At 46.4% G+C, this 27,009-nt stretch overlaps 1 protein-coding gene across 1 annotated transcript in view; it reads left to right on the top strand.

Annotated features, from left to right (window-relative positions):
* Positions 1–27,009, top strand: part of FAM117B (family with sequence similarity 117 member B) — a 270,715-nt gene that overhangs the window by 137,862 nt on the left and 105,844 nt on the right. The window contains exon 6 of the mRNA XM_078680238.1: positions 19,709–19,934. Coding sequence (XP_078536364.1) covers positions 19,709–19,934 — 226 coding nt within the window. The remainder of the gene's footprint in view (positions 1–19,708; positions 19,935–27,009) is intronic.

Below are 27,009 nucleotides of genomic sequence, written 5' to 3' on the forward strand. Positions count from 1 at the left end.
TGCACAAGCAAGGATCAGCATAATCAACAACCGCCTGACTGACCATCATCTTGCCAGACACCTACGCTCTGCCGCTCTCTTCTTTGCAGACTTCCCCGCCCCCTCCCCCACCCTGTATCCGTTGAGCAGACAGCAGAGGTCACTCCTTTTCACATCTGACGGGCAAAGCTTGGAACAACCTCCCCCTGCACCTTAGGACCGCCTCATTGCTCCAGCATCCAGGAGAGAACTCAAGACCTGGTTGTTCGAATGAACAGATCACCTCGAAGCAGCTAGCAACCCCAGCGCCTCACTTTATAAATGATTGGAAATTGAAAGGGATCCAAGTTACGCTCCCAGTTGTTACAATAAGGGAATGCCACTAGACGGTGAAATAAACTGAGTCTGTACCTCAAAAGAAAGCCGTTCTGGTAGCAAAAATGGCTGTGGGCCATCAGACGAGGCCAGCGAGATGCAAGATATTCAAGATATGATCAAGGGCGTAGCTCTAACTTATTCCCACTTTACTGCCCCAAGCTTAGCTTAGCACATGTCCCTCAGTGTCCTTTTACTACAGGACAGAAGGTATGATGTATTATCAAACCGCTCTGGTCTAGACAGAGCCAAAGTAATGTCTCCTTCAACCAGGGGATTTCAAGACCCCGATACAGTGACAGGTAATTTCTGATGATTCCTCTATTTAGTGTCAGTGCCTCACTAGATCAGACACTTCACCACAGCATAAGGGGGTGGGTCCGTATTTTGTCCTCTACTGGGATTAACCCCAACTCATTCAAACAGAAGTGGCGGTTAATTGGGGGAGGGAAAGCAGGCATTCTGCAAACCTGTTTTCTGTTTGCTGCATCTCTGTTGCTTTATTGAGCCCCCAACTTCCAGCGCTGTAAGTATTTCGCCTGGAAGATATTTGCTTATGATGTACATGTCTTCTTCCTAATTTGTGAGTCTTCCGTAAACAAGACCTGGAGGAATACGGCGCCAGTAAATGAAGACCCGATTTTTGGACTAAGAACAGACAAGCACGGGGAAATCATTCCACCCGGTTGCATACCTTCGGCGGGACTCATCCATACGCCAGAATACAAAATTCACTCTCCATAAGACACAAGTCGGGTGATTACGATCACATAATCCCTGAATTAAAGAAAACGAGCATCATTGAGCTACGTGGTCCTGAAGAGAATTCCCTTGAACAAAGGGTTTTCGAAACGCGTAGACCTTTTGTGTACAGCACTAGGACGTTCTTAAACACAAAATTTCTCTCAAAAATTGATTTGATTTCCTATGCGGTTGTTTTTTGTAATTAATTTTGTAAATACTTTTTGCAAAAACGTATGTTAATTGATTCTATTTGTGGTACAATGTGTATGCATGGTTGAATGTTTGTATTGAGTGTAAGGAGTGTCGTCGTGAATAAATGTGGAGTGAAATAAGCAATGTATATAAATATGTGAATTTTTTCTAAATATGTATTGACAAAAATATGAGATTAAAATAATTGATTTACTCTGGACTAAAATATTTGTCTCAAGACTTACTGTTTAATTGAGTAGGTTGTGTGGTCACTTCTAGGCCCTGATACTAAGTAATTGGCAATAGTGGTGCTCGTTTTGGTTTTTGGTATTTAATGAGGCTTGTCCTTGTTGCCCGTGATCCAAGCCCAGTTTTGGTTACGGTTCTTCCTAATTTAGCAGCAACACGAAATAGGCCATTGCTGCTCCCTATTTCTGGCCTTGAACTGCTGATGCCAGGACCCAGAGTTGCTGAAAGCAAGCTCAAGATAATTGGAATCATTCATAGATAGAATAAGTTTAGCGTGCGGAAAGAAAGTTAGGTTTAACCTCATGTTTAGAGCTACAAGAAGGCATAACACAGCTATGCTCCCCCCCCAACCCCACCCCCTAACGAACACCAGAGGACTCCGAGCATTTCCCTTCCCAGGGCCAAATCTCACTGATACACTTGCGCCCCAATGAATCTCACTGATGGGGTTAATTATGGACCATTCCACACCGAGATCTTCCATAATGTTCCATAATTACTACGAAAAACCCAATCAAAGGTACTGTACTGGTCCATTAACCCCAACAATAGAGACCGCTGCTTGCCTTTGGGAAACTTGCCCAACAGGAGAGACTGAGACATTGATCCTCCGTCTTGAGCCCCCTCCCAAAACTATACTGAATATCAGGGAAGGATTCTGGAGTCCTCAGCCCAATCCTCAAGATGATATAAGAAGACACACCCAGTATCTTCACTGTGTAATCCAGGAGAGCGATTGGGCGGAAACATCTCACATCCCCCTTTTTAAAAGTGGAGACTATGATTGACTGCAACCAAGTAGGTAATATGTTGCAGCAACTTGCTGCCCGGAGGACATTACTGACCATGGAGCCCAAAGTTTCAATTGGCTCTTTAAAATGCCTACAGGTACCCCGTCAGGGCCATGGGCTTTACAGCTGGGGCTAGCTCCAATAGCCTCCAGCACTTCCTCATAACACTGGAGTATTTGGGCAGGGCGTTATCCTTAGATCTGCCTGAGGAGTATGCTTAAATTTCCTCATCTCTGTCACCTCGGATCCAGCAGAGTAGACCTCAGTAAAAAAAAAAAAAAAAGATGGCAACTCCTGCCCAGATATAGCAGACTCATCAGCCTTGCTTCGGAAGGGCTGGTTCACAATCCACGCTAAACCGCCTTGTGGTGGTTTGCCTGAGGCGTGGTAAAAGAGCTGTTTTAGATCCTTTTAATCATTTTAAAACGTACTTGTATCCTTGAGTTCTTTGCTGTGATGGTTTTAAACAAAAAAACGCTTTTTAAAAATTTGAACTGCACTGGCACTCGCTCTTGCGTGCTCAGCAAATCCTCACTTCCTTCACCCCAACGGCTCTTCCGCTGCTGAAAAGCGGTCTAGTGCTCCGTACGTTCATTTGCTGCACAGCAGGGCGGATTGGTGGGGGGGAGGAGCTAACCTGTAATCAGACATGCTGGAGCAAGCGTGCAGCGGGCGCGCCGAAGGCGCACCTAAGGCAAGCCCATCTGCGCTCGTCCACGTCCGACCGGGGCCAGAACTCCTGGTCCTCACACCTTGTGCCCCGCAGAAGAACTCCTGACCTTAGCTCGTGGATCTGCCCCTCTAAACAACAACATAGCTGACATCCTCAGAGCAGAAGGCTTATTAAGGACATCAACTGTAGTGGGAAGTGCAGCTACTTCACTGCACCTCCCCAGACTGGCCAGGCCTGCTAGTTCATACGGACTACTGGTAACGGTCCTGAATACCCGCTCCCTGCAGAAGCACAACCTGGAGGTCTTCTCTCTCTTCCAGGACGGCTCCTTGGACATCCTGGGGGTTACGGAAACTTAGCTTGGAGATTCCTCTGCTCCGGACATAGTAGCATCCCTGCCCCCGGACTATGCAGCCTTATGGCATAACAGGACGGTAAACACTAGAGGTGGGGCGGTAGTAATTCTATACAGTCAACAACTGGCATAGAGACGCTAGTTGCAGAGAACATCGAGGGTGCAGATGTACTGGGAGCAAAGATTCTCTCCAAGGCATCTTGCCTAGCCCTATTTGTGGTTTATCACCCCCCTCGTAATCCCCCAAATTAATTGAGCGCTTCACTGAGTTAGTCAGTGACCTCCGTTCCCGGTTTCAGTGCATCCTAGTGATAGGGGACTTCAACTTTCACTGGGATCAGGTACCCAGAGCCATCAACTGGAAGAGGCACTGACTACCATGGAACTCAATCAACTTGTTAATGCACCCACCCATGACAAAGGTCACACCCTCAACCTGGTCTGGACCACCCACCCTTCAGCAAGCCTGACAGATATCAGTCCGTGCGCCTGGTCTGATCACTTTCTGATCAGGTGCCTGATTCCGCTCACGGGCTTAGTGGCCCCTCACTCCCCCAGAGTGGAAAGTGGTGCGCGGGTGAAAGAAACTAAAAGAATGTGACCTGGTGGGGACCCTACGTAACTCAACCCAAATAAGGCCAGTACAGGGAAACCTTGACCAGGAAAGCGAGTCCCTCTCACTCAGGCTGAGGAATGCCATTGCTAAGGTCACTGCCGCATGTAGGGAAAGAGTGAGGAACAAAGGCAAAGGGGCTCCCTGGTTTATTGAGACTCTAAGAGGGAAGAAACAAACACTACGCCAATTCGAGAGAGCATGGCGTAAAGCATACGTTCCAGGTGCTCTTTCCGAATACAAAGCCATGTTTGCAACCTACAAAAAAGCCATTATAGCCAGCCAGGCGGAATACTATGAATCTAGGATTCTGGCCGCCAACAACAAACAGGAGACTTTCAGGATCTTAAAGGAGCTGAGACCGTCACAAGAACAGAAACCCCTGGGCTGTCCTGAAGACTGCAACAAGTTTAAGTCCTACTTTCTGCACAAAATCAATGACCTCTTGTCGGTCATTCACCATACCCCCGTCATCCATTCTACTCCGGTGGCTGACCCCACACTGTATGCCTATGACAAGCCCCTCACCATCTTCCCAAAGCTAAACCATGGCTCCCTGAGCCTCCTAATGGGCCGTACCAAACCAGCATCACCAGCTGCCCCTTGCCCCCAAAGGGTGTTTCGAATGGCACTCCCTGGGGTGGAGAGTTAGGTCCTTAACTTGCTAAATTGGTATCTTGAAATCGGCCATGTCCCGACCAACTTTAAAGAAGCTAGAGTCATACCCCTGCTGAAAAAACCAGGGGCAGATACAACAAATTAAAAAAACTTTAGGCCAATTTCCCAGCTCCCTTTTCCGGCAAAGGTGCTGGAACAACATGTGCTGAAAACTCTATCACACCACATAGAGAGGAATCCGCTATTTCAAATGAAACAGGCAGGTTTCAGGGCTCACCACACCACAGAACTGGTGATGCTGGCAGTTCTGGACGAACTCAGGCTTATGGCCGATAAGAAGAAGCCATGCACCCTGGTCCTGCTAGACCTGTCCGCGGCATTCGACACGGTCAATCATGGCCAACTCTTGTCGCGGATTATGGAGATAGGCGTCCAGGGGCTAGCATTTCAATGGCTTGCATCCTTTCTGTCAGGCCGATCCCAAAGGATTCAACTGGTTGACCAGGTGTCTGATTCTGGTGAGCTAACGTGCAGAGTTCCGCAGGGATTGGTGGTGTTCTCCCTTCTTTTCAATGCCTATCTCCAGCCCTTGGTGGCCGCATTGACCGATATGGAGTGCCAAGTCTTTAATTATGCGGACGACACCCAAATCATCATCCAGATCGACAACTCTCCCACGGCCCATGTACGGATGCAGAATATTCTGAAGTACACAGTCAACTGGATGACAGCCAATTCTCGCAAAATCAACCCTGATAAAACTGAGGTATTCCATTACCACGGTTATCACACGGTATTGTCCATTACCGTGGATATCAACCCTTGAGTTGACCTCTTCTGGCCACAAGAGCTTGGTCCTACTCCCAAGCCAGCCCCAGTCGTAAAGAGTCTAGGCAAAAAAATAGACGGCAAGCTCTCCATGTCCCACCAGGTTTCTACTGTGGTGGTAACATGTGTGGGCCTGCTGAGACTGCTACGGAGACTTGCCCCCCCTTCTCTCATTTACGGTACTCTGTATGGCAGTGTCGGCAATGATCATCTCACGTCTAGATTATGGAAACTCTGTATGTTGGCCTCCCAGAGAAGCTGCTTACAAAAAACTCCAGGTAATCATGAATGATGCTGCCAGACTGATTTTTAGGCTCCCAAGGCGGACTCACGCCTTCCCCTTACTGCAGCAGCTACACTGGCTCCCAGTCATGCAGAGAACCAAGTTTAAGGGCCTATGTATAGCCCACAAACCCATCCACGGTCAGGCCCCAGCATATATTAAGGAACGCCTGGTTAATTTATGTGCCAGGGCGGTCCCTCCGGTCATCGGTTGCTGGTTCACTGGCTTGCCCCCGCTTTAATATCTCTTCCAAAGGGGACAGAAGCTTTTCCCCAATGAATCCTGAACTTTGGAATAAGCAGCCGGCAAGCCTTCGTAAGGAATCCGTCCTCCTCCCATTCAGGAAGAAACTAAAAACACTCCTTTTTACTGAAGCTAGGAGAACTTCCTATGCCAAGTTAATTAACGCCTGGTTAATTTATGTGCCAGGGCGGTCCCTCCGGTCATCGGTTGCTGGTTCACTGGCTTGCCCCCGCTTTAATATCTCTTCCAAAGGGGACAGAAGCTTTTCCACAATGAATCCTGAACTTTGGAATAAGCAGCCGGCAAGCCTTCGTAAGGAATCCGTCCTCCTCCCATTCAGGAAGAAACTAAAAACACTCCTTTTTACTGAAGCTAGGAGCACTTCCTAGGCCAAGTTGGGATGCACACTCTGGCAGATGTGCTGAGTTTGGGCTCTCTCACATAGCGCTTAGAGACCAGTAGGTGATTATGCACTCTAGGGTGCCTTCTGATAAACTTTCCTGCACTGGACCACTAAATGTGGGATCCTGTGTTTTATTTTTTCGGTACACTAAGTGCGAATTATCAATACAATAGTTCAAGTTGGTCGATGAAAGAATAAAATCAATGATGGATCCCTCCCCTTTATCCACAGACGTATTTACAAAATGTACATTATTTACACTGGATACATTAGCAAAACCCAAGTTATACTTTATCAAAATAGAATTAAGGCTATTGACACACACACACACACACCATGGCCACCTCTGAGCATTGGGGAGTGCAAATCTATATCCAGATAATATTCTGGCTCTGTCGAAGTGGGTGGTATTATTATAAAAGTTATCAATGCCATCTCTGAATTCAAGGCCGAGTAATTGATAAATGTATGTGCCTGCTTAAAAAAAATATAGATTCTGGCATGTGTCATGACTTAGAGGTAGATTACCAAACATCCCATGGGTCTACTGGAAGAAGATTGCACGGCAGCAAGATCAAAAGTCTTTTATAGCCGTTTAGATGTAATGGTGTTGTAACCCAGGTTTCTTGCAAACAGGCAATTGCAAAAGCCTCCTTAAAGTTGACCCCCAAGATGTCGTTGTTTTAGACCCGAGATCTGCTACGTTCCAGAAAGCCAGCGTCTGCCTTTGTGCCATGTGACTTAAAGAATTTAGGGAGCCTGGGGTAGAGCTTCAGCATCACAAGGTTTGCGAGAACAGTCAGTTGCCCCCTGTTAAGGTTAGACATCCTTGCAATGCATTTCCACGTTACTTGCTATGACTGCGACAGGTTACTCCTGTTGCAAAGTTGAAGTGGTAGCTCTAAAAAAGGTGCAACTGCCAGCCAGCCACAAACACTAATTACTGTATTTGGCCGGATTTCAACTGAGTTCATCATTTGGTTTTCCAGGAGTAAGGTGAGATTGCAGATTTCAGTGCTCTCCCGGTCTCCTGTTTGAACCGAGTCCCCACACTTCCTTCCTGAGAACTGTTGGGCAAGATAACTATTTGTCATGGGCGCCCATTAATATGGGTGTGCTGGTGACTTGCACATGCTCAGTCATTTCTGAGCTGCTCAGTGTCAACCGCTGCTCTGAGAACACCTATATTGGTGGGATCTAAGTTAATAGGGCTCAGCTGTAACTGGGAAGGATACCAGGGAGGGGTCTGGAAAACAAACTCATTAGCCCAGTCTGAAAATGTATCTCTATGCTCCCAGACCTTATTAGCAATCTCCTGAGTGGACCAAGATGTCACATTTATGTCCCTACCACGCATCGTGAGGTGAGGTTTAAACTCTTCAAATTTGAGATTTTTACATGTTGCACATTCCAGTCCCTCTATGGTGCCAATCAATTTTAGTATGGCGCTCCTATTGAGGATGTCATGGCTGATTTTGAAGATGTAATTGGGAGTCAACACTAGTTTCTTTGTGTACGAATGTGGATTGTAGTTAGCCTCCGAGCTGGCTATAGTTGACTCTCCAGTACGCTACTCAGTGGCTCCAGCATAGGTCTCAAAATTCCTATTAATAGATTAGTCCATGTTCACTAGCCTATGCCGCAAGACTGAAGGCGGTAAAGATGGGGCACCAGTGCTGCAGGGTAAACAAGGACCTCTCTTTGTTAACCTACTAAGGCTCAACTCAGGTGGACCGAGGGGGCTGAGAATTGATTCCATCTCCTGTAGCAGAAGCAACTCTGCAAACTCTTTAGCAGTAATGTCCACCAGAACCGGGGCTATATCAGAGGCCTCCCCATGGGCAGCCCAGTTGTTATCAAGTTGTTAACAGTTGTGGCAGGGAATTGCACACAAAAGTTACCCAGACTGCAGGAATGTCGCCTTCGACATGTGGCTGTGGCACCCTTACAAGAGAAATCTCAAGTCGACTGGTGTTAATGGCAAGCGCCGTATAGGAACCAGTTGAATGCACTACAGCTAGCGTAGTGAATGTCCTCTTATTTTCCAGGCTAAAGTACTCCACCATTAGATGGTTGAAGATCTAAGTTTGCTTATTAACTTGCTTTTTCCCCCTCAGATAGGCAAGTGGGAGAGTGCAACAGTGACTGTCGGTGTTTGTGACCGATTTTTAAAAGGATGTGAGTCTCGATTGCTTTGCAGGCTAGTGAGATAATACTCCAACTTCTACAAAAAGGGGAACCAGGAGTTATTCAGGTCCAGCACACATGCTCCATGTAACAATAGTCTTAAAGGTAGAAGGGGTATGCAGTTCCTCAAGGTCAGAAACCTGAGAAAGATTAGAGTTCAAGGGAAAGAAATTTGCTCCAACAAGAGCACAGGCCCTCACACACCCGGATGCTTCATCATTGGGCTCGCTTCTCGTCGGACCAGCGCTGGAAAGCCCGACGGGCAATCACTAGGGGCCTCTTTGCCAGGGATCTTTTTCTTAGCCGTTTGATGAAGTGGGGGAGTGTGGGCTTGAGTGATGTGTGTAGAGTGGTAATAAGGAGTGGGGTAAAATAGGTAAGGTGATGCTCAGGGTCAGACTATTTAATGTTTGAGCTCACTCGCCTAATTAAAAGTGCAAGGCTAATTAAGGATATAATGGACCTAGTTAGCTTAGTGAAAAAATTGATCTAAAACAATGTCAACATGTCTCTCGCCTATGTATGTCAGCAAGAGATCATGTGGCGATTCTATAGGACATCAGGAAAGAATCTATTCTACAGTCTGACTGAATCCAATTAGTGTGATAGTAATCAGTCAAGCAACAAGTCAAAAAGTAATAATGTACCTTAACCTGGATAAAATAGCCTGGAACATAAAAAGGAACAAATGTATCACATACAACGTATATCAGTTTAAAATTTTCAAACCAATGGCATGCGAAAAAGGCAAATGACTGCATGCCCCAGTGATGCACAAAACGTACAATTGCACCAACATACATATCATGAGGCAATGAGCTTACTCCTGGAACAACGTGGATTTTGACGAACTTAAATATGAGACTCAAATTTACCCAATTAGGCTCTCACACCAAACCCCATTACGTAATGGCAGAGTAGATGCTTAATTTGCATCCTATATGGGTTAAGAACAGAGCTTTAAAATGTTGAAAACGTCTTACCGTGGCCCCCGAAAGGTAACAAAGACGCTGCTTCATACATACTCGGGCACGTAGTAGCGTCCTCCGTAAAACCTACAGCGGCTCTGCTTTCTCAGAGAGAAGCAAGATGAGGGGTAGTTTTCTTTTTTATGTGGGCGGAACGTGAGCACGTCTGGACGTAACTGAGGGAGACGCACTGTCGCTATCTTGGAGAGACGATGCTACCCAGGAGTCATGGAAAAAACAACTCGTCAATCTTTCTTCTAGAAACCTCACAGAAACAGAGAAAAATGCCTTAAGAAAAGGATTGGGTTTTGTGCCCACGCCAAAGATGGATACATTCTGAACAAATTGTGAACTACACAATTTTTTTCCGTAAAATACAATTAAAGGCCTCTTTAAATTAGAACTAGAAACCACAAACTCAGGTGTACAGAATCCTTCGACATTTACTCCCAATTCAAGCATGGTCCCAAATGAACTCTTAACTTTTGAGCAAGCAGTGCTTAAGGAGGTCGACGAGTTGTAAAACCAATACCTTTGACAACTTTTTTAATAATCTAGAGCCATCCAATCCCTGTCAAATGACACAAGCCTCACGAAAAAGCAGGCACATAAAGGGGGTGGCATTGTGATCATGTAATCTATTGACTACAATAGAGAAGGCCTGCGTCAGCTGTCAGATCAACAGTATTACACACAATTGCTGAAGACCCAACCAACCATCTTCAGACTCCTATCTCAAGCATCGTAGCCTCAGCTGAAAATAAACGGTGGCTCTCCAAGAATGAGGCGGAGTTCCTGGTGAATTAAAAAAAAACCCTACTTCTACACCCTTCCCATAATTCATAAGTGGGTACTACCCCCTTCCTGGAATACCCATTGTGTATGGGGTAAGGTCTTTACTAGAACCTCAATCAAATATTTGCAACCATTTCCTAAAATTGCTGGTCCAAAAGACACCTTTCTTTGTTCAAAACACAAGGGATATCCTAAACCTAATAGTTGACTAACAATGACATACCTCACCTTGATCTCCTAGTTACACACGATGTTGACATCTTGTATATTAACATCCCCCAAGCCACTGCTATTGAGGTAGTTGAAAACATCTTATGGTCCACAGACAAGACCTCGCCCATTCCAGTAAGTTTTTTTATGGAGTGTGCATCTTTAGCCCTCACAGAAAACTTTTTCCAGCATAAGGATAAAATTCCATAAGGGGACTTCCATGAGCAGTACTTTCGCCCCAAGTCTGGCCTTTCTGTATATGTCCCATTTTGTGAAAGAACACATCTTGTGCACCACTAACCCCTTTTTTTTCAATACTCTGTCTTGGCATCGATACATCAACATTCTAACTTTTTTGGAAAGGAGTCAGACATCTGTACCCTCCTTATTGAGTGGATCAACACACTAAACCCTTTCCTACACTTCACAGCGAATATCTCAGAAACAGGATTACATTTTTTTGGGACCTGATGTTCCAATGGACTGATGGTGGGTTGCACACTAAGACTTTCAAAAAGCCCATTGGCAGTCATAGCTGCTCCTTTACAGAAGCCACCACTCCAAGGTTCTGCAGGATAATTTACCCTACAGGCAGTTTGAGACTCTGTTGTAATTGTAGTGAGAGCAACAACTACATAGAGCAAACAAAAGAGCTAGCAGATCATTTAGAGAATCTCGATTATCCAGTAAAGTGCACGTAACTGGGAGGCTCTACTAGAACCCGGAGAGAGACCCCAATCAGATATACTGATGTGTCTCACAACATTTAAACCAGAATCCAACATGATTCAAAAACTTCCATAAGACAGTGGTCAATCCTACCAACTGGAAACCTAATTTTACCTCTTTTAAGGTTTGTGTACAAAAGAACAGCAAACTTAACCCGTTGGCTGCGTCAAATGTTCAGCTCCAGTGCTGAACGTTCGAAAAACAGGTGGGGAAGCGTCGGCCAACGGACGTGCGCAGCACTACCAAGGTAGTGCACGCGATGACCGTTGGCCGACGGCAGCAGCCAACGGGTTAAAGAAAACATGCTCATCCACACAAGACCCACAAAAACTACTATAGAATCTGCCTCTGTTGTGGGACACTTCCCATCCGGACAATGCAATGTGTGTGCCCTGACAGAAACTACAAAAATTATCCAATTTAATGACCCCCTGGCATGGACACAAAGAAAACACATGAATTGTAATTCAAAGAATTGCATATATATGATCACGTGCTCGTCAGTTGAAGTACATAGGGATGACTACCAGAGCACACTACATAGGGATGACTACCAGAGCAATAAAGGTGAGAACAACACCAGCGCCATGACACCCTCGGGTATTCATGCGCTCAATAAGTTTTATAAAATAAATAAATAAACACCGCAGCAATGTAAGGTTTAAAAAATCAAACCCCAAAATGAGTACACATTTCATGACTGCTGGCCAAACATAGATAGGAAAGGCCTCAATTAGGACATCACCTGGGGGGAATTGAATATGTAACATATCCCAGCTGACTTGGGTTCACTTTAAAAGATGAGATTCCCTCTGCTCCCTACCCCCATCATTAGTGACTTTCCACTCTCCATATGGGTTGTCTTCGTGTCACACTGTGGCGATTAAGCACATGAACTTGTTACATCTAACCGGACCAGCTCTTTATATATACACAACCCTAACCAACATTGGAATTTCATTGGACACAATAGTATGGGCATCCTGGGGTCCCTGTGCTCACATTTCCAGTTCCTATACATGTTTGCTTACACCTTTCAAAGTTATCCTATGCACCCAGTACATTGGGAGAATTTCTCCAGTGTCAAAAAATAAACATACACCCCCTGTCTCCTTTGGTTGTTTAGTGATACAACTAATTAATAGTGCAACCAACCCAAGGATAACAGAGCTGGGAAAGTGTCCCACTTAACCAGTCTTCCCTGGTGCGTCCCAATGCTTGTGGGCTATCATCAGGAATTTAAGGCCCCCACCGCTTCCCACCAATGGTGTTCCCTTAAAAGCGTGTTTATACTTTAACTGCTTGATAGTCAAGAGAGTTTAACTAAGGAGTTATTTATCCATACCGATTTAGACCTAAAACCAACTTTGTCTCTCTCCAAGATAGCGACTGAGGTTCGCGTTTCAGTTTCTCTTCCTCAGTTGTGCAATTGTATGTTTTGTGCATCCCTAGGGGCATGCAGTCATTTGCATTTTTGCATGACATTGGTTTGCAAATGTTAAACTGGCATACTTTGCATGTAATATGTTTTTACCTTTTTATGTTCCAGGTTATTTTATCCCGGTTAAGGTACATTATTACTTTTTGACCTGTTGCATAACTGATTACTCTGACACTAATTTGATTCAGTCAATGTAGTGTAGGTCATTTCCTGTGGTCCTGAAGAATCTACATATGATCACTTACTGAGATACATAGGTAAGAAACTTGCTGAACTTGTTTTAGATGAGTTTTTTCACTAAGCCTACTAGGACCATTAAATACGTAATTAGCGCTGCACTTTTAATAAGGCGAGTGAGCTCAATCATTAAATAGTCTGAACCTTAATATCCCCTTACCTATTTTATCCACTCCTTATTACCATTCTAAACCTCACTCGAGCCCACACACACCCACTTTGTCAAACGGCTATTAAAGAGATCTCAGCAAAGAGCCCCCATTGTGGGTGCCCGGATGGTATTGCAGTGCCAGCCTGATGAGGAGCTAGCCCATCGATAAAGCATGACACCCTGATTTAGTGCTGGCTTTTGGGGGAGTCACAGCCTAGGTGCTGTGTCATTCTAGTCTCCTTAGTCAAAGCTCTAGTGAATCCTCATGCGAGGAGGCAGAAAGAAGGCCTGTTCCTCATAGCTCCGCTTTGTTCATTGAGAAATTCCATAACCAGTTGCTGCAGTCACGACACATGTATGTGTATCATCCCATGAAATAAGGCACTTTCAAGCAGTAGCTTGCCACTCTGCTCCTAAACAACATGACAGCTGTTGTCTAGGGCCTCACCAATTACAGGTCAGTCTTGAAGCTCCCTTACCTTACTAGAATCTTAAAAAAAAAATACATTACAAGATGTCTAAAAAGAAAAAAGTTTGCTGACCAAAGTAATTTACTCTAATTGCCACTCTGTGTTGAGACATTTGAAAGGAATTGTTGGCGCACGCGGCGTGCCATTGAACAGCATCGAGGCAAAGAGACGCCAGATACACCTTCAGGCAGGACATTGACTTGGGAGTACGTCGAAGAGGATGTCTACACCGGGCAAGTAACCGATTTCAGTGCAAAACCATAGTCTGATTTCGAGGACCAGATCCTCAGCCGGCACCAGCTCAACGCCAGAACATGTACGCATTGATGTGTACACATCCAACTTTGGAACCACATCGAACAATTCAACCTGTTAAATCAATACCAATCCGGTTTCCACTGAGGGCACAGTACTGAATCAGCTCTGACCCACATAGTGGATGGTGCACTAAAAATCCTAGACCAAAATGAAGCTTGAATCCTGCTCGACCTATCTTCGGCATTCAACACCGTCAAATATGACAATTTTCTGGACCTCCTGAGACATAGAATGTGCCTAACTGGATTTGTCCAAAATAGATCCCAAAGATTCAAGGTCAATCAATCTCTATCTAAGTCCATCCTAGTCACATTAGGAGTCCCGCAGGGCTCCTCCCTTTCACCCACTCTCTGTAACCTACTCACCGAAATTCTTAGCTCCTCCAATATTCATTATCACATGTACGCAGACGATAAACAACTGTACCGAAAGGTCTCTTCTCTGGAGGTCATCAGATCGCTTAATTTAACTCTACCAAAAATACAGTTTTGGCTTGCCGAAAACCACCTGAAACTAAACATCCTCAAGACTGACTTCCTCCTAATCGCTCCTCCCAACCAAGCAACCATCATAGAGGAATGGCTTAAACAACTTACAGCGCTCAACTGCCAGCCTCAAATTATCGACTCAGCGAGGTCGCTGGGAATTACACTCAACAGGAATCTAAACATGCATAAACATATCAGTGTCGCAACAAAAGGAGAAAACATACAGATGAACATTGAGAAAATTAAAACCCTTCCTTCCCGCTAATGACTTTAAATGTGCAGTACTAGCTCTAGTAATCCCCAGACTAGATTATGGGAGTGACTCTCTCTGCGGACATCCCAGGTCAACAACGGCCCCTCTAAGAGCCTACCTCAATTCAGCTGCCTGGCTCTTCATGGTGTCTAAAAGAAAGTGCCACATTTCCTCCGACCTTAAAGCTCCAAAGTGGCTCCCATTCAAAGCAAGAATTCAACAAAAAGTTGCTTGCATGACTCAAAGCCCTTCACCACAAGATCCCAAGATATCTGTCCCATAAATTGGTGCTCTCATGTGGTGATAGGTCCTCCAGAAGTTCCAGCACTCTTCTTCTGAAACCACAAAGATTTGCTCGTACGGCAGTATCGCTGTCTTTTTTCTATCATGTCTTCTGTCAGAGTACTCGGACAGCTTCTCTGACCTCTGTGGCATCCGCCATCATCTGTCGGTGATGGGTCTGTGACATCTAACTGACTAAGCCTACCTTAGTTATACTATTCTATGTGTATGTTTCCCCCCCCCCCCCCTCAGTGTTTCAATATTCGTGAAAATCCCTACCTGCTTCAAGACAGGCTTCATTTTGGTCTAGGATTTTTAGTGCATCTGATTGGACAAGGAGATGGGGAGAGGTCATCACACCATACTAATGTAATGCTTTTCTTTAGTTCATTGTTCAATATTACCGCCCCTTGATTTACTTTCCCAAGCTTTATTCCCACCCGCATTTCACCTTGGGTTCAATACATTGTATACAAATTTTGACTTCTTTCCTCCCCCTCTTCGGTCGAGAGGTGAGGTTCTTAAGTGCTTCTTGCAAAAGCGAGCTTGGCTGAGTTTCAACTGTCTCATAATGATTCCGGATGGGTTTGGCTGCGCTTGCACACAAGTCAGGTGGGATAGGGATTTCAGTCATCCTCCAGGCCAAAATACGAATTAATAATAATTTTAGCGAAATACATGTTAGAATACAAAAATAAAGGAATGCACTGTATACCACTTATTTCTACTCTAATCCCATTAACTTATTTAATCTTTCGCATTAGGAGTTTAATAAAACGTGCAAGGTTTAGTTTAAGCATAGCATGTGCATTAACATGTGACTTTCAGGCGGCCATCTTAGTAGCTATTGCGTAGCTGCAAAGTTTTCCCACCAAAGCAAAGGACGTCGTACTACGTAGATGCAGTAGTCGCATGCGCAGAAAATTCCAGCGTTTTTTGGCAGCCATTTTTAGTCACTCTGGTTACTTATTAGTAATACACATAGGCAAGCTTTACCAGGATTCTGTATAAAGAATGTAATGCAATATTAGTATTTACGAACATGTTGGTTATAATATTTGAGAGGATTGCATCCGAGCAAGTCTCTTTCATACGAAACCTTGCTCCATCACGACACAGGCAAGATTATTTCTAAGCCTCCACATCAAGTGCAGCAGACTCTTCCCTGCAAAAGCCACTCACACTTGAGGCACAGTTAATACAGGAGCCATACTGCCTCTGAAGCTGAAGAAGAGATATGACCGGGATACCAGTCCCCTGCCCCTAAGAACTACCCATTCATCTCTTCCTCTTAGGCCTCCTTCTCCCCCTCCTACCCTCACCAGCACTTCCACCTCCTCAACAGCCCCTACACCTCAGGGGTCTTCTCATTGATCATTTGCAGAGGATACCCCCGTGCACTAGATTTATACTTGGTCCCATACACTCAAGGTCCAGCTGGATGACCCATGGGATGATTGAGATTGTGCTAACAGCAGAGTACAAAGTTCCCCAGGGGGCGTTAAACCGTGTGGAGCAAGGAGTTGGTATTATGAATACCGTGGCTGTGAAGAAAGGGTTCCCTAGTCGGAACTTAGAGAGCCTCACACACCCAAAGTAATAAGCGTGAAACACACCCTTACTAGAGGGTGTCCGGTGTCATCATCGGCTCACTGCCCCTCGTCAGACCGGCGCTGCAATATCTGACGGAGTCCCCAAAGGTACTCTTTTGACGGGGTTCTTTTAGTTCCTTGCCGATGGTGGATGTGGGTGAGGATGAAAAGAAGGTGTAGTCAGTGCAGTGGTGAGTGAAGGCGATAAAAAAGGTAATCAGTCCACTTGCAACTTTAATAACGTGGCTGATTCCTTAGTTAAAAGGGGTGGGAGGGGAGTTTAGAGACCGTAAAAGGTGTACAGAACAATAACTCTACCCCCTAGTGTGGTCAAAAAAAAAAAAAAAAATGATTGAGATTGTCCCTTCAGGCCCTCATGATCCTGACATGTACCCTGTCAAACCTTCTCCTGATGACACCACATCGGGTCATGAGGTTAACCAGATAGCAGTTACCTTTCACAAGATGGATTTGCATTGAATACATGAGGAGGAAAATGTCCTAGTCGAAACACTCTCATACGCAGCCGGGCACCCTATTCCTGCCAATGCTTAAGGTTATGCTTAAGCCAATGCAGAGGGTATTCAATTACCATATGAAGGCTAAAAGGGTTGACCGGAATTACAAACTTTCACTCTCTGACCCACCATACATTACAGGCCAACTTCCCCACCTTCATCCCCCCATCCCCCGGCCACCTCACCACCCCGACTCATTGGTGGTGCATGCTGCCCATAAAGGGGCATATGTCCAGGGCAACAAGAATGCCCCGCCACCGGATGGAGAGTAAAAAACTGGATGTGGCAGGGAAAAGGGTTGCATCTCAGTTAGCGACTCATTGCCAATTCTGGGCTACTGTCAACATATGATCACGCCCAATGGTATAAAAGTGGGGCGCTTATCGACTCAGTATAAGCAGCGGGCTCCGGAGATTGTGTCGGAAGGGCGGACTATCTCAAATACAATTAAATGTGTCCTTAGTGCGACTGACACCGCCACTAGGTGAGTAAATTCCAGCATTCTTATCTGAAGACACGTTTGGCTTCTTATCTCTGGGTTTAAGCCAGAATTTCAACAGCTTCTGATCAACATGTTGTTGGATAGAGTAAATCTCTTCAACCCATATGTTGATCAGATGCTGGAGAAAATCTAAAAAGAGACCGATGCAGCCAGGGTGATTGGAGACCTACAGTCACCATCCCTCGTCCGATTTCCCCACAGAGGTGGCCACCTCCTATCTGCCTGCAATGGACAACTTCTTTGTTGACCTGCTTAGCAGGATGCAGTATCAAGTCCATGATTGAGAACTCCTCCCAGAAGTCCTGCTCTTCTGTTTTCAGCGATTGGAGTTTCCCGACATTGATCTGTTCGCAACCGCCAAAAACTCCAAATACCCAATCTTTGCCTCTGTTTCCACACCCACAGTCCATGAGAAATGCACTGTGGATAAATTGGTCAAGGACATTTGTCTATACTTTTCCATCTCCACTCCTTCCATACATGATTTAGAAGCTCCTTCAGAGCTTCCTTACATTAATTCTGAGGGCTCCCACATGGGGCAGACAACCTTGGTTCAGAACCCTCCTCGAGCTCTCAGTGGTTCTGCACGAGAAGCTCCCCAACAGGCCAGACCTTCTCACGCAACACCAGGGGACCCTTAGACATCCGAAACACAAACAACTAAACCTAGCGATCTGGCTCCTGAGATCCTAGACTTTAGTTACCTAAATTTGCTCCCTGAGTGCACGATCATCCTTGAGGAGGTGCGTCACCCCACCTCTAGGGCCTGTTATGCAGCAAAGTGGAAGTGGTTTGTCTACCCAAACACATTGGTGCACTAAAACCCAAAGTGCAATACATTGTCTGCTACCTGTTGTACTTGCAATGCTTAGAACTGGTTTACACATCTGTATGCCTATATTGAGCTGCTACTACAGGATACTTACAGAGCAGGGAACACTCTCCATTGTTTAGAGTCCCTGTAATGTAAGCTTCCTGAAAGATCTTAAGAGTTTTACCTCCCAGAGTACCACCATTCCCATTCTGGAATCTTAGTATAATCCTTACAAGACTAATGGGGTCCCTGTTTGAGTCCCTTTATTCTTGCTCTCCAAATTTCTATCCTGGAAGGTGGCCGCCTTACTGGCCACTACCTTACTTAGACGTGTAAGCGAGGTTTAGTCACTCACTAGAAGAACTTTCTTTCAAGATTCACACTGACCAAGTAGTCCTTGGGACTAATCCAAAATTCCTGCTTACGGTGATCTTTGCCTTCCACCTTAACCAAACCATAGAACTGCCAGTTTTCTGTCTGCATCCAAGCAGATGTAAAGAGAACCCTCATGTACTACACTGATGGGATACAACCATTTTGCAAAACACAGCAGCTATTTGTAGCCTTCTTGAAACCACACAAATGGACTGCTATTTCAAAAGCAGACCAGCTATGCCAAAGCCAAAAGGCAGCTCCCAGCTCATCCAAGGCCACATTCTACACTTAAAAAGGCAGCCTCATTGTTTTATTAGGTGACATTTCAATAGCTGACATTTGTAAAGTATCTACCTGGTCCTCACCGGCTCACATTCACCACACACTATTGTGTGGATGAATACGGTCTTCCAATGCTCTGCATTATCCTCCGGCTAGCCACTGCCTTATTGGGGAAACTGCTTCACAGTCTATGAACAGCGTGTGTATCTCCAGCCACAAACTGAAAAGCTTACTTACCCTGTAAGCATATGTTCATAATATGTAGTGCTGTAGATTCTCATGCACCACCCTCCTCCCCTACCTCCCCTCTACCTCCAGCCTCACTCGCTAGGCGGGGAAACAATCTAACTATGGAGTCGATGTCCATACGCACTGCCAACTAAGGGAGGAGTCACTATACCTTGTGACTCAAACTTCAAACAAAAACAAGTTGTGCACGTCCGAGCCTTACACTAGATGTCAGGAGTATGCACAGCATGTGAATTGACAGAACTACATGCCATAAACAGATACTTTCAGTATTAGTCACATTTTCCTTCTCCTCAGTAGGCCTAAAAATAAAACCCAAGAGACATGTATGAATTTTATTTGTAAGGAAGCTTATGCACAGACTCCCTCCTGCCACAAAGCATGCTTGTGTTACAGGAGTGTGGTTAAAGAAATTCCTCTCATTAGAAAGTGTAATTAACAAGCAAAAGAGTTTTCTCCTGCATGGCAGCAGGTGGTTTAAAATGTTCTCATTTCCCACAGCCGCAAGATATTCCTGATGGACATCGCGCTCCTCCGCCATTAGTGCTGCACAGCAACAGCACTCGCAACATCGACACACAGACACCTGGTGGAGCAGACCGAGGCAGTAATAGCAGCAGCCGTTCTCAGTCCATTTCCCCAGCCTCATTCCTCATCATTACAAATGAAGGCAGAGAAGAGAGTCCTTACTCTGCTGACGATTTGCTTGCTGACAGTAGAGACAAAGGTAATACAGCTTTGTTATCACATTGTATTTTTTAATGTTGCTGGACCCATGTTCTTGTTTGAGAATGAGTAAACCATTGCTTTAATTTTGTTTTATAACTGTTTATTGACATTTTCAATTCAAACATCAAGCAGTTCCATATTAACGTTTTCTTAGCAGTAACAAGACATTTACACATGTCTAACTCGTATCAATTGTTTTTCCACCCTTAAGCCCACCTCTCTGCACAAAATACCTTCTGTGTCCTCTGGGTGTCAGTGGCAATTACCATAACAGCTCTGTCCTATGAGATAATATGTAATAGGTTGTGGCTAAGTGCTAGTAATGTATTATTGCCGGCCAGGGTTAGTTTGTCCATCGGGTCTAGTGGGGTGGTGCAGCAAGTAGGTGTTTAGGAGCTCCCAAATATCTCTCGGTCTGGAAGGACACAGTCAGGAGCTCATAGTATGTGGTCAGTTGCTCTTGGCAATATATTAAGTAATTCAGCCAGTCCTTAAACTTGGGAGCTCTGCCTCACCCCTATTTGCATGTCACTCCTAGCTTAGCTAGCAAGAGGCTCATCGTAACAGGTCTCCTGACGGGGGTTTCCACGGTCTCCGTGTAGCCTAGGAATGCTATGAGGAGGTGAGTCACATTGGTGTGCCTGTCATCTGCGAAAGGGTGTCCTCAATCTCCCTCCAGCATATAGACACTGGTACACTGGCCCAGGCTAAGTTGAGGAAGTCCACCCCACATCTGTCGCAGTTATCTGTCGACTGCTAATGGTACCGGTACTGCCTCGCTGGGGTGTAGATTGTTCTGTGTATGAAATTGAAGTGAAGGATTCGCAACCGGCTAATGGCAGTTATCTTTCCCGTTTGTTGGCATCAGTATTGCCACTGAGCATCCTCAAGGAGCTCCCTCCAGTTGTCTCCCCGTCCCACCCTAGATCTCCCTGGCAACTCAGGCCGGGCAGCCATGGTGCTGCAGTGCAGTCTAGATAGTGTGTGTGATGGACTGGAGGCCTGACGCATTATGTGTAGTGGGGTCAGGGTAGGAGACTCCGTTGGGAAGTCCGGAGTGGCAGCCATTACCATATGTCTTAATCTTAGGTACATGAATAACTCCTTGGGGGAGGGCGTGCGGTCCTTCTGTGTACTTATCACTCCATGTATGCATATTAAGTTGATTAAGTAACCGTCGCGAGTTAGCGCCACTGGGAGGTTGGGGTGCCCTGCAAGGCGTAATGCCGGGGAATAAAGCATTGGTGCGTGTAGCCGCCTGGCTATCCCTCGCCAAGCCGCATTGGTGCACGCTACTGTGGAGTCTGAGCCCCCTGCCTCATGTGGTCTTGTACCAAGGTAGTGATTGTTGGAGAGGCTGCCATGTATCCCTGCTCTACTGCCAGTTGGGACATGAAGTGGGATTGGGCGTGTTGCCATTATACGGTGTAGTGCGCTTAGGCACATAGATAATATAATTCCAAATCTGGGGCTTCAAAGCCTCCCTTGGAGAAAGGAAATGTGAGTGTGTCCCAGTGGAGCCGGGGTTGTTTTCCACCCCATGCTAGCCGGATTAGCTGCATTCTTATGCTTTTGAAGAACCGGCGGCCGGGGGAGTAGGAGATATTGATGAATAAATATAGTAGCATGGTGACTAAAAATCATTTTCATCAGCGCTATGCGTCCTGCCGTGGGCAAGGGAAAAAATATCCAGCTAGTAAAAGAATCAGTCAGCGAATCCAGTCCTTTGCCGTAATTTGCTCACATGACACCTTCTTTGTCCCTAGAAATGACAATGCCCAGGTATTTGATTTCTGGGTCACTCCATGTTTAGTCTGGAATAAATTGAGGAGTGTTTGTAGTGAGCTGTAAACTCTGGGATTTCTCCCAGTTAATATATCTCAGAATGGAATAAATTCACGGAGCATGGCACTCAGGTTGTCCTGAAGGGTCCCTGACGTATAGCGTGATGTCATCAGCATATAGAGACACCAGCATGTGCCTAGTAGGGTATCTGAGGGAATGCTAGCAGTGGTGTTGGCGGAGCACAGCCGCCAGCGGCTCCATCCCCAGGGTGAACAGGAGGGGCGAGAGTGGGTTCTTCTTCCTTGTGCCCCAGGATATTACAAAAAGTGCGAATATGTCCCTTTGATTGAGAGTTTTGCCAGGGGTTAGTGGTATAGGACTCGTACCCTTGCCATAAATTGAGGAGGGAAACTCATGCGCCGCATCACGGTCGGTAGGAAACCCTACTTATTGAATGCTTTGGTGGCATCCGAGAACACTGCCACTGCGGCGAACTCCGGGTTGATGTCCTGGATCACCGCAAATAGGGTACATAAAATATGTGACGTTGCTCTCCTGGGTTTAGAGCTGGCCTAGTCTGGACGCACCAGCACTAGTCTGGACGCACCAGCACTTTCATCAAGAGGCTGAGGTGATTAGCCAGCTGTTTGGCCAGTATTTTTGCATCGCAGTTGATTGAAGATAAGGGTCTGTAGGATTCACAGGCATCTGACGGTTTGCCCGGTTTCAGGAGGGAGATAAGTATTGCTTCCCTATGTGGATATTGAATACTCTCCATGTGCTGCCCGGACTGGGTGGGTGGGTGTCGGAAATGGGGCAGGACGTCACCGACACGCAGTGGCTATTCTGCGGCAAACAGACAGAGGATATTTCCTCCAATAGCAGACTCCGAATAATACACTATAGATTCTTGCAACGCAGCTACTACACTCCCGCTAGGCTCCATAACTTTGGTTTGCGTGACACCAGCAGATGTGAGAGGTGCAAATCTGAACACGCGGGCTTCCTGCACCACGCTTGGGAGTGTCTGGTGATACATACTTACTGGCAACGGGTCCTCTTGGCTATAGATTGTATGATTGCCATGCCCATCCCGGAGACTCCCCTTGTAGCCGTTCTGGGGTACACAGCACCAATTCCAGCTAAACACTGTAAATTTGTGCCATTTTGTCTAGTACTGGCAAAAAGGCGAGTTGCTTGTAGATGGGGTAAGGGAAGGGTGCCCACGTTTAAAGGAATGGCTAGGGGATATGATACTATGGCAGGATCAACTCTGTACTTACGCTGAATTGCTACCTACTTCCTCACGCCCTCGTGATATTTGGGGCCCACTGCAGACATATCTGCTGGACTACCCGGCCGCTACTGAGGACACGCCCTGAAGTCAGATCACACCTTCTCATAAATACCCCAGCTACTATAAGATGGGGGTCTCCCCCCTACCCCCCCCCCCCTCCCTTTCCTCAGCCTCCCCGATGGATTCTATGCGCCCTACGGGTCTGTGCAGCACTCTGCATCCAGTGCTTGATGTAATAAGGTAATGATACAATGGTGTACTTCTGCGCTACTGTTACTCTTCCGTAATGTATCATAGATACCAATGTCGGAATGTAGTTAATTGCATAGATCTGGATGTAACTCGGAACATGATGTTGAATGGCTGCTCGTGTTATTGCTGTACACCTGCTGCATAAACTGAATATATGACTGTATCTTCTTTTATTTTTGACAGAAAAGATCAATAAATTAAAAAAAATAAAGTATTGCTTCCCTCGTGGAGGAAGGGAGGGTGCCCAATAAGCGAGCCTCCTCGTAGAGAGTTTAAGAAATGGTCCTATGTTTTATAGAATTCGTCTGGGAGGTGGTCGGGCCTGCCACCTTTCCAGAGATGCATAATAGCTGTCCTAATTTCGTCCTCAAAGTCGGCAGAGAGCAACTTTTGGTGTGTCGCTCAGCCAACCTAGGGCTACGTCCTCTAGGTAAGTGTCCAGGTCAGGGGGAATGGATCTGTGTGCAATGTATAGCAATGAGTAGTAGACCCAGAAGGGGTTTTGAATGGGGTTAGTGTCTTTATGAGGTTGCCCCTCAGCATCTTTAACTTCCAGAATGTAGTCAATTGTGCTAACGTTATCCCATATTCCATATTTCCTAGCCTGATATTTGCCTTGGAAAAAACATTCTCTGTCGGCAGTACTTTGGTATTCCGTGAGTGTCACTTGTCTTGAACCTCTCCCTCGTGGGCAGTAGGCAGCTGAGCCTCCAGGCCCCGGGGGCTCCATTTCCGGTTTTTCCAGAATACCTCTTATGTCTCTGAACTTACCTCCCGCCTTCCCAACGCAGAAGCCTTGAATTGTTACTTTGGGTGCCTCCCATACAATGGCAAGAGTGAGGACCAATTCAATATTACGTTTGAAGAAATTCTCCAGCTCCTGTCATGGTTCTTCCCTAAAGGGGGCATCCATCAGTGCAGGGGAGTGGAGCCGTGAAAGGTGGTGCGGACTCCGGCGGGGACAGTTGCATGTGTTCAGGGGAGTGGTCTGGGTATGTTGGTGCTAAAAGTTGCGCCTGCACTAGCCAGCCAGTAATCTATCCGAGACCAGCGCGAGTGTATCGCGATGTAAAATGTGCCCTCTTTGGCCGTGAGGTGCGTCAACAGCCAAGCGTCTAGTAATTGATGCTCCGCAATGATCTGTCATAGTTCGCGCTGGGCATGAGTGTGGTGGTGTGACTGGGGGTGTGATGGTCGAGGTCGGCTCGATAGGTTTAGATCCCCTTCCCGTATGGTGTGAGTGGAGTCAATGTTCGGAACGATGCCCCATAGTTTAGTAACAAGAATCTGCGTTGTCTACATTGGGGCCAAAGCAATTGATAAGCATGACTGACTGGAACGACAACCTGCCCAACATTATGTTGTATCAACCTGGCGCATCTTGCAGGGATCCCTCCGCAACCTAGGGAGTATCCTTACGAATTATGATAGCTGTTCTTCTCTCATATGAGGAGTAGGAGGAGAAACTCCTATGTGAAGCCCAATGTGTCGCAAATGTGGGGCTGGAGGCCGGGGCAATATGTATTTCTTGTAGCATAGCTACTTGTATGTTTTGCCTGTCGAGGTATGTGAGGATGTGCCTATGCATCTGCAGGCCACGGACATTCCACGTTAGGAAGTTAATCCCAGTGCATCGTAGTTTGTCTGCCATGGTGACTTTGCCATTTGGGCAAAGTAGGACATGTCTGTTTTTATTATGTCTGTGGGCCAGTGATGAGTGGATATAGATGCCTGAGGTCGTATGGAATGAGCTCCTACTATAATAACATGTACCACTCCTACCCCACTCCCACTTCGCTGTCTCCAACATGCTGAAGACAATCTTACCCTCCTCCCAAAATAGGACATTACTGCCATAAAGCCTATCGTAGCCCCAAGGGGGGTTGCCTGGCAGAAAAACGGCGCATAAGGAGTCAAGAATGGGTCCGGGTAGGTACTTGTCAGAGGAAAGAGTACAGTTCCAAGGGAAGAGCGGGGCAAGAATGAGTAGTCAGAGGGATAGAAAGAGAAGAGAAAGTGGGTCCTTGTCTCGTGAGAGGGGTATCCTTTCGGGGATGTCGCCAAGGGCGAGGCTGTTCCACCCCACTTGATCAGTGATCATAGCTGAGTTGCCCCGGTGATTCAGTGTTCTTTAACTCATATTATCCAAAATATCTTATGGTGCACTGTCCTAAGGTGGTTTCACACCTGTGGTGAAGTCCAGGCCATAGTGGGCAGAAAGTAGTGCAAACCATCTAGATACCATCAAAACAGCTGTTACGGTGTGCAGATTTGCCTAGTCCTTTGAACCAACGTCACCCCATTGAGTGACTGGAGCTACTAACCCAGATCTGAAAGGGGGGTAAGTGGATCTATTCTCAGATGAAGTGCATTACCCTGGGGGCGAGCTTCGGGGCAGCCATTTGCGAAAGTCCATTATTTGTGTTGCGGGTCGTAAAGATATGCTGTTTCGCTCGGTGCGTGATTCTTAGTCTGGCGAGGTATAACCTGGTGTAGGTGATATTAACCTGCTGCTGTTTTTTGCTATCACGGATCTGTGTGGTTGTTCCACCACGAGTATCGGGAAGAAGGTGTCTGCCAAAGGTGGTGACCAGCATGTATTCTAAATACTCCTCCATCCTCCCAGTATTGGCAGTATACGTATGTTGTTCCTCCTAGACTTCGCCTCAAAGTCTTCATTTTTTGCTGCGATGGCTCTCAGTAGGCGAACCATTTAGATCACCTGGTCTCCCCCTCTGGGAGGTAGAGTCCTCTAGTTCTGATATCCTTTGCTCTGCCTCGACTATTCACCCATCATGGTTTTCTAGCTTTGAGTGATGAAGTCCATCCGGGTACACATGGAATCCATTTTAGATTCTATTGATGTGAGGCTGTGTGACTTCGTGAGCAGGAGAGTTTTCATGTCTTCGCCGCCAGATTGCGGTTTGGTCTCCATCCCCTGACACTGACCATGTGCTGATTTTCGGGGTTCACTTTGGCCATCACCGTGTGGTGTGGAGACTTATCCTGGCTAGCCCAGCAGGGCAGTGAACAGTGTGGTGGTGTTACCCCCAGACAGCTGTCGGTATAGTAAATTGTGCCAGTCCAGACAATTCTGGTAGGTCCGCAGTAACTCCATCCAGCAGGGATGTCAACGCGATAGTGCGCGGCGCAGCGTGCAGACTCTCGGTGCGCCGGGCCTATGGTATTGCGTCAGTGACCTGGCCCTCAGATGACCTTCCAGGCCCTTGCCAGGGATTTCACGGATTTGTTACTCGTTTCTCCCTTTCTTGTATTGAAGTGTATTTATTCCTGTATTATTGTTTTTAGGGGGCTGTATTTTTCCTCCCTTTGTTTGCAGTGTGTGGGCTTCCGAATGCACAGTTCTTGAGCCCTTGTGTCTCAGTTGGTTCGTGTGTCGCTGCAGCCCAGTGAGCAGCCTGTGCATTTCAAAATGGCGTCCTCACCTGGTCTGCCAAGTTGGTCCCATATCAGACTGTGCGATGGTAGCAGGGCGACGGCTAGGCAGGCTGCGTCTTTCTGTATCGAACTTCCAACTTGTGTCTTTTCGATGCCAGAGTCCAGCCAGCAGTCCCCATGAACTGTAGTTCTTTTTGGCCTCCAGTTGAGTTCCACTCCTGCGTGCGGGGACTGCAGCACCCTTTCCTCCCCCCTGGCACAGCCCAGCTCCTTACGCGCCTCCTGGGTGGGGGGCTCATCTCAGCCCGTCTGGGGATTCTTCAGTGCTGCCGTGGGCGTT

Source organism: Lissotriton helveticus, chromosome 3_1 (assembly GCF_964261635.1).
Source record: "Lissotriton helveticus chromosome 3_1, aLisHel1.1, whole genome shotgun sequence".
In the NCBI taxonomy this organism is placed as follows: domain Eukaryota; kingdom Metazoa; phylum Chordata; class Amphibia; order Caudata; family Salamandridae; genus Lissotriton; species Lissotriton helveticus.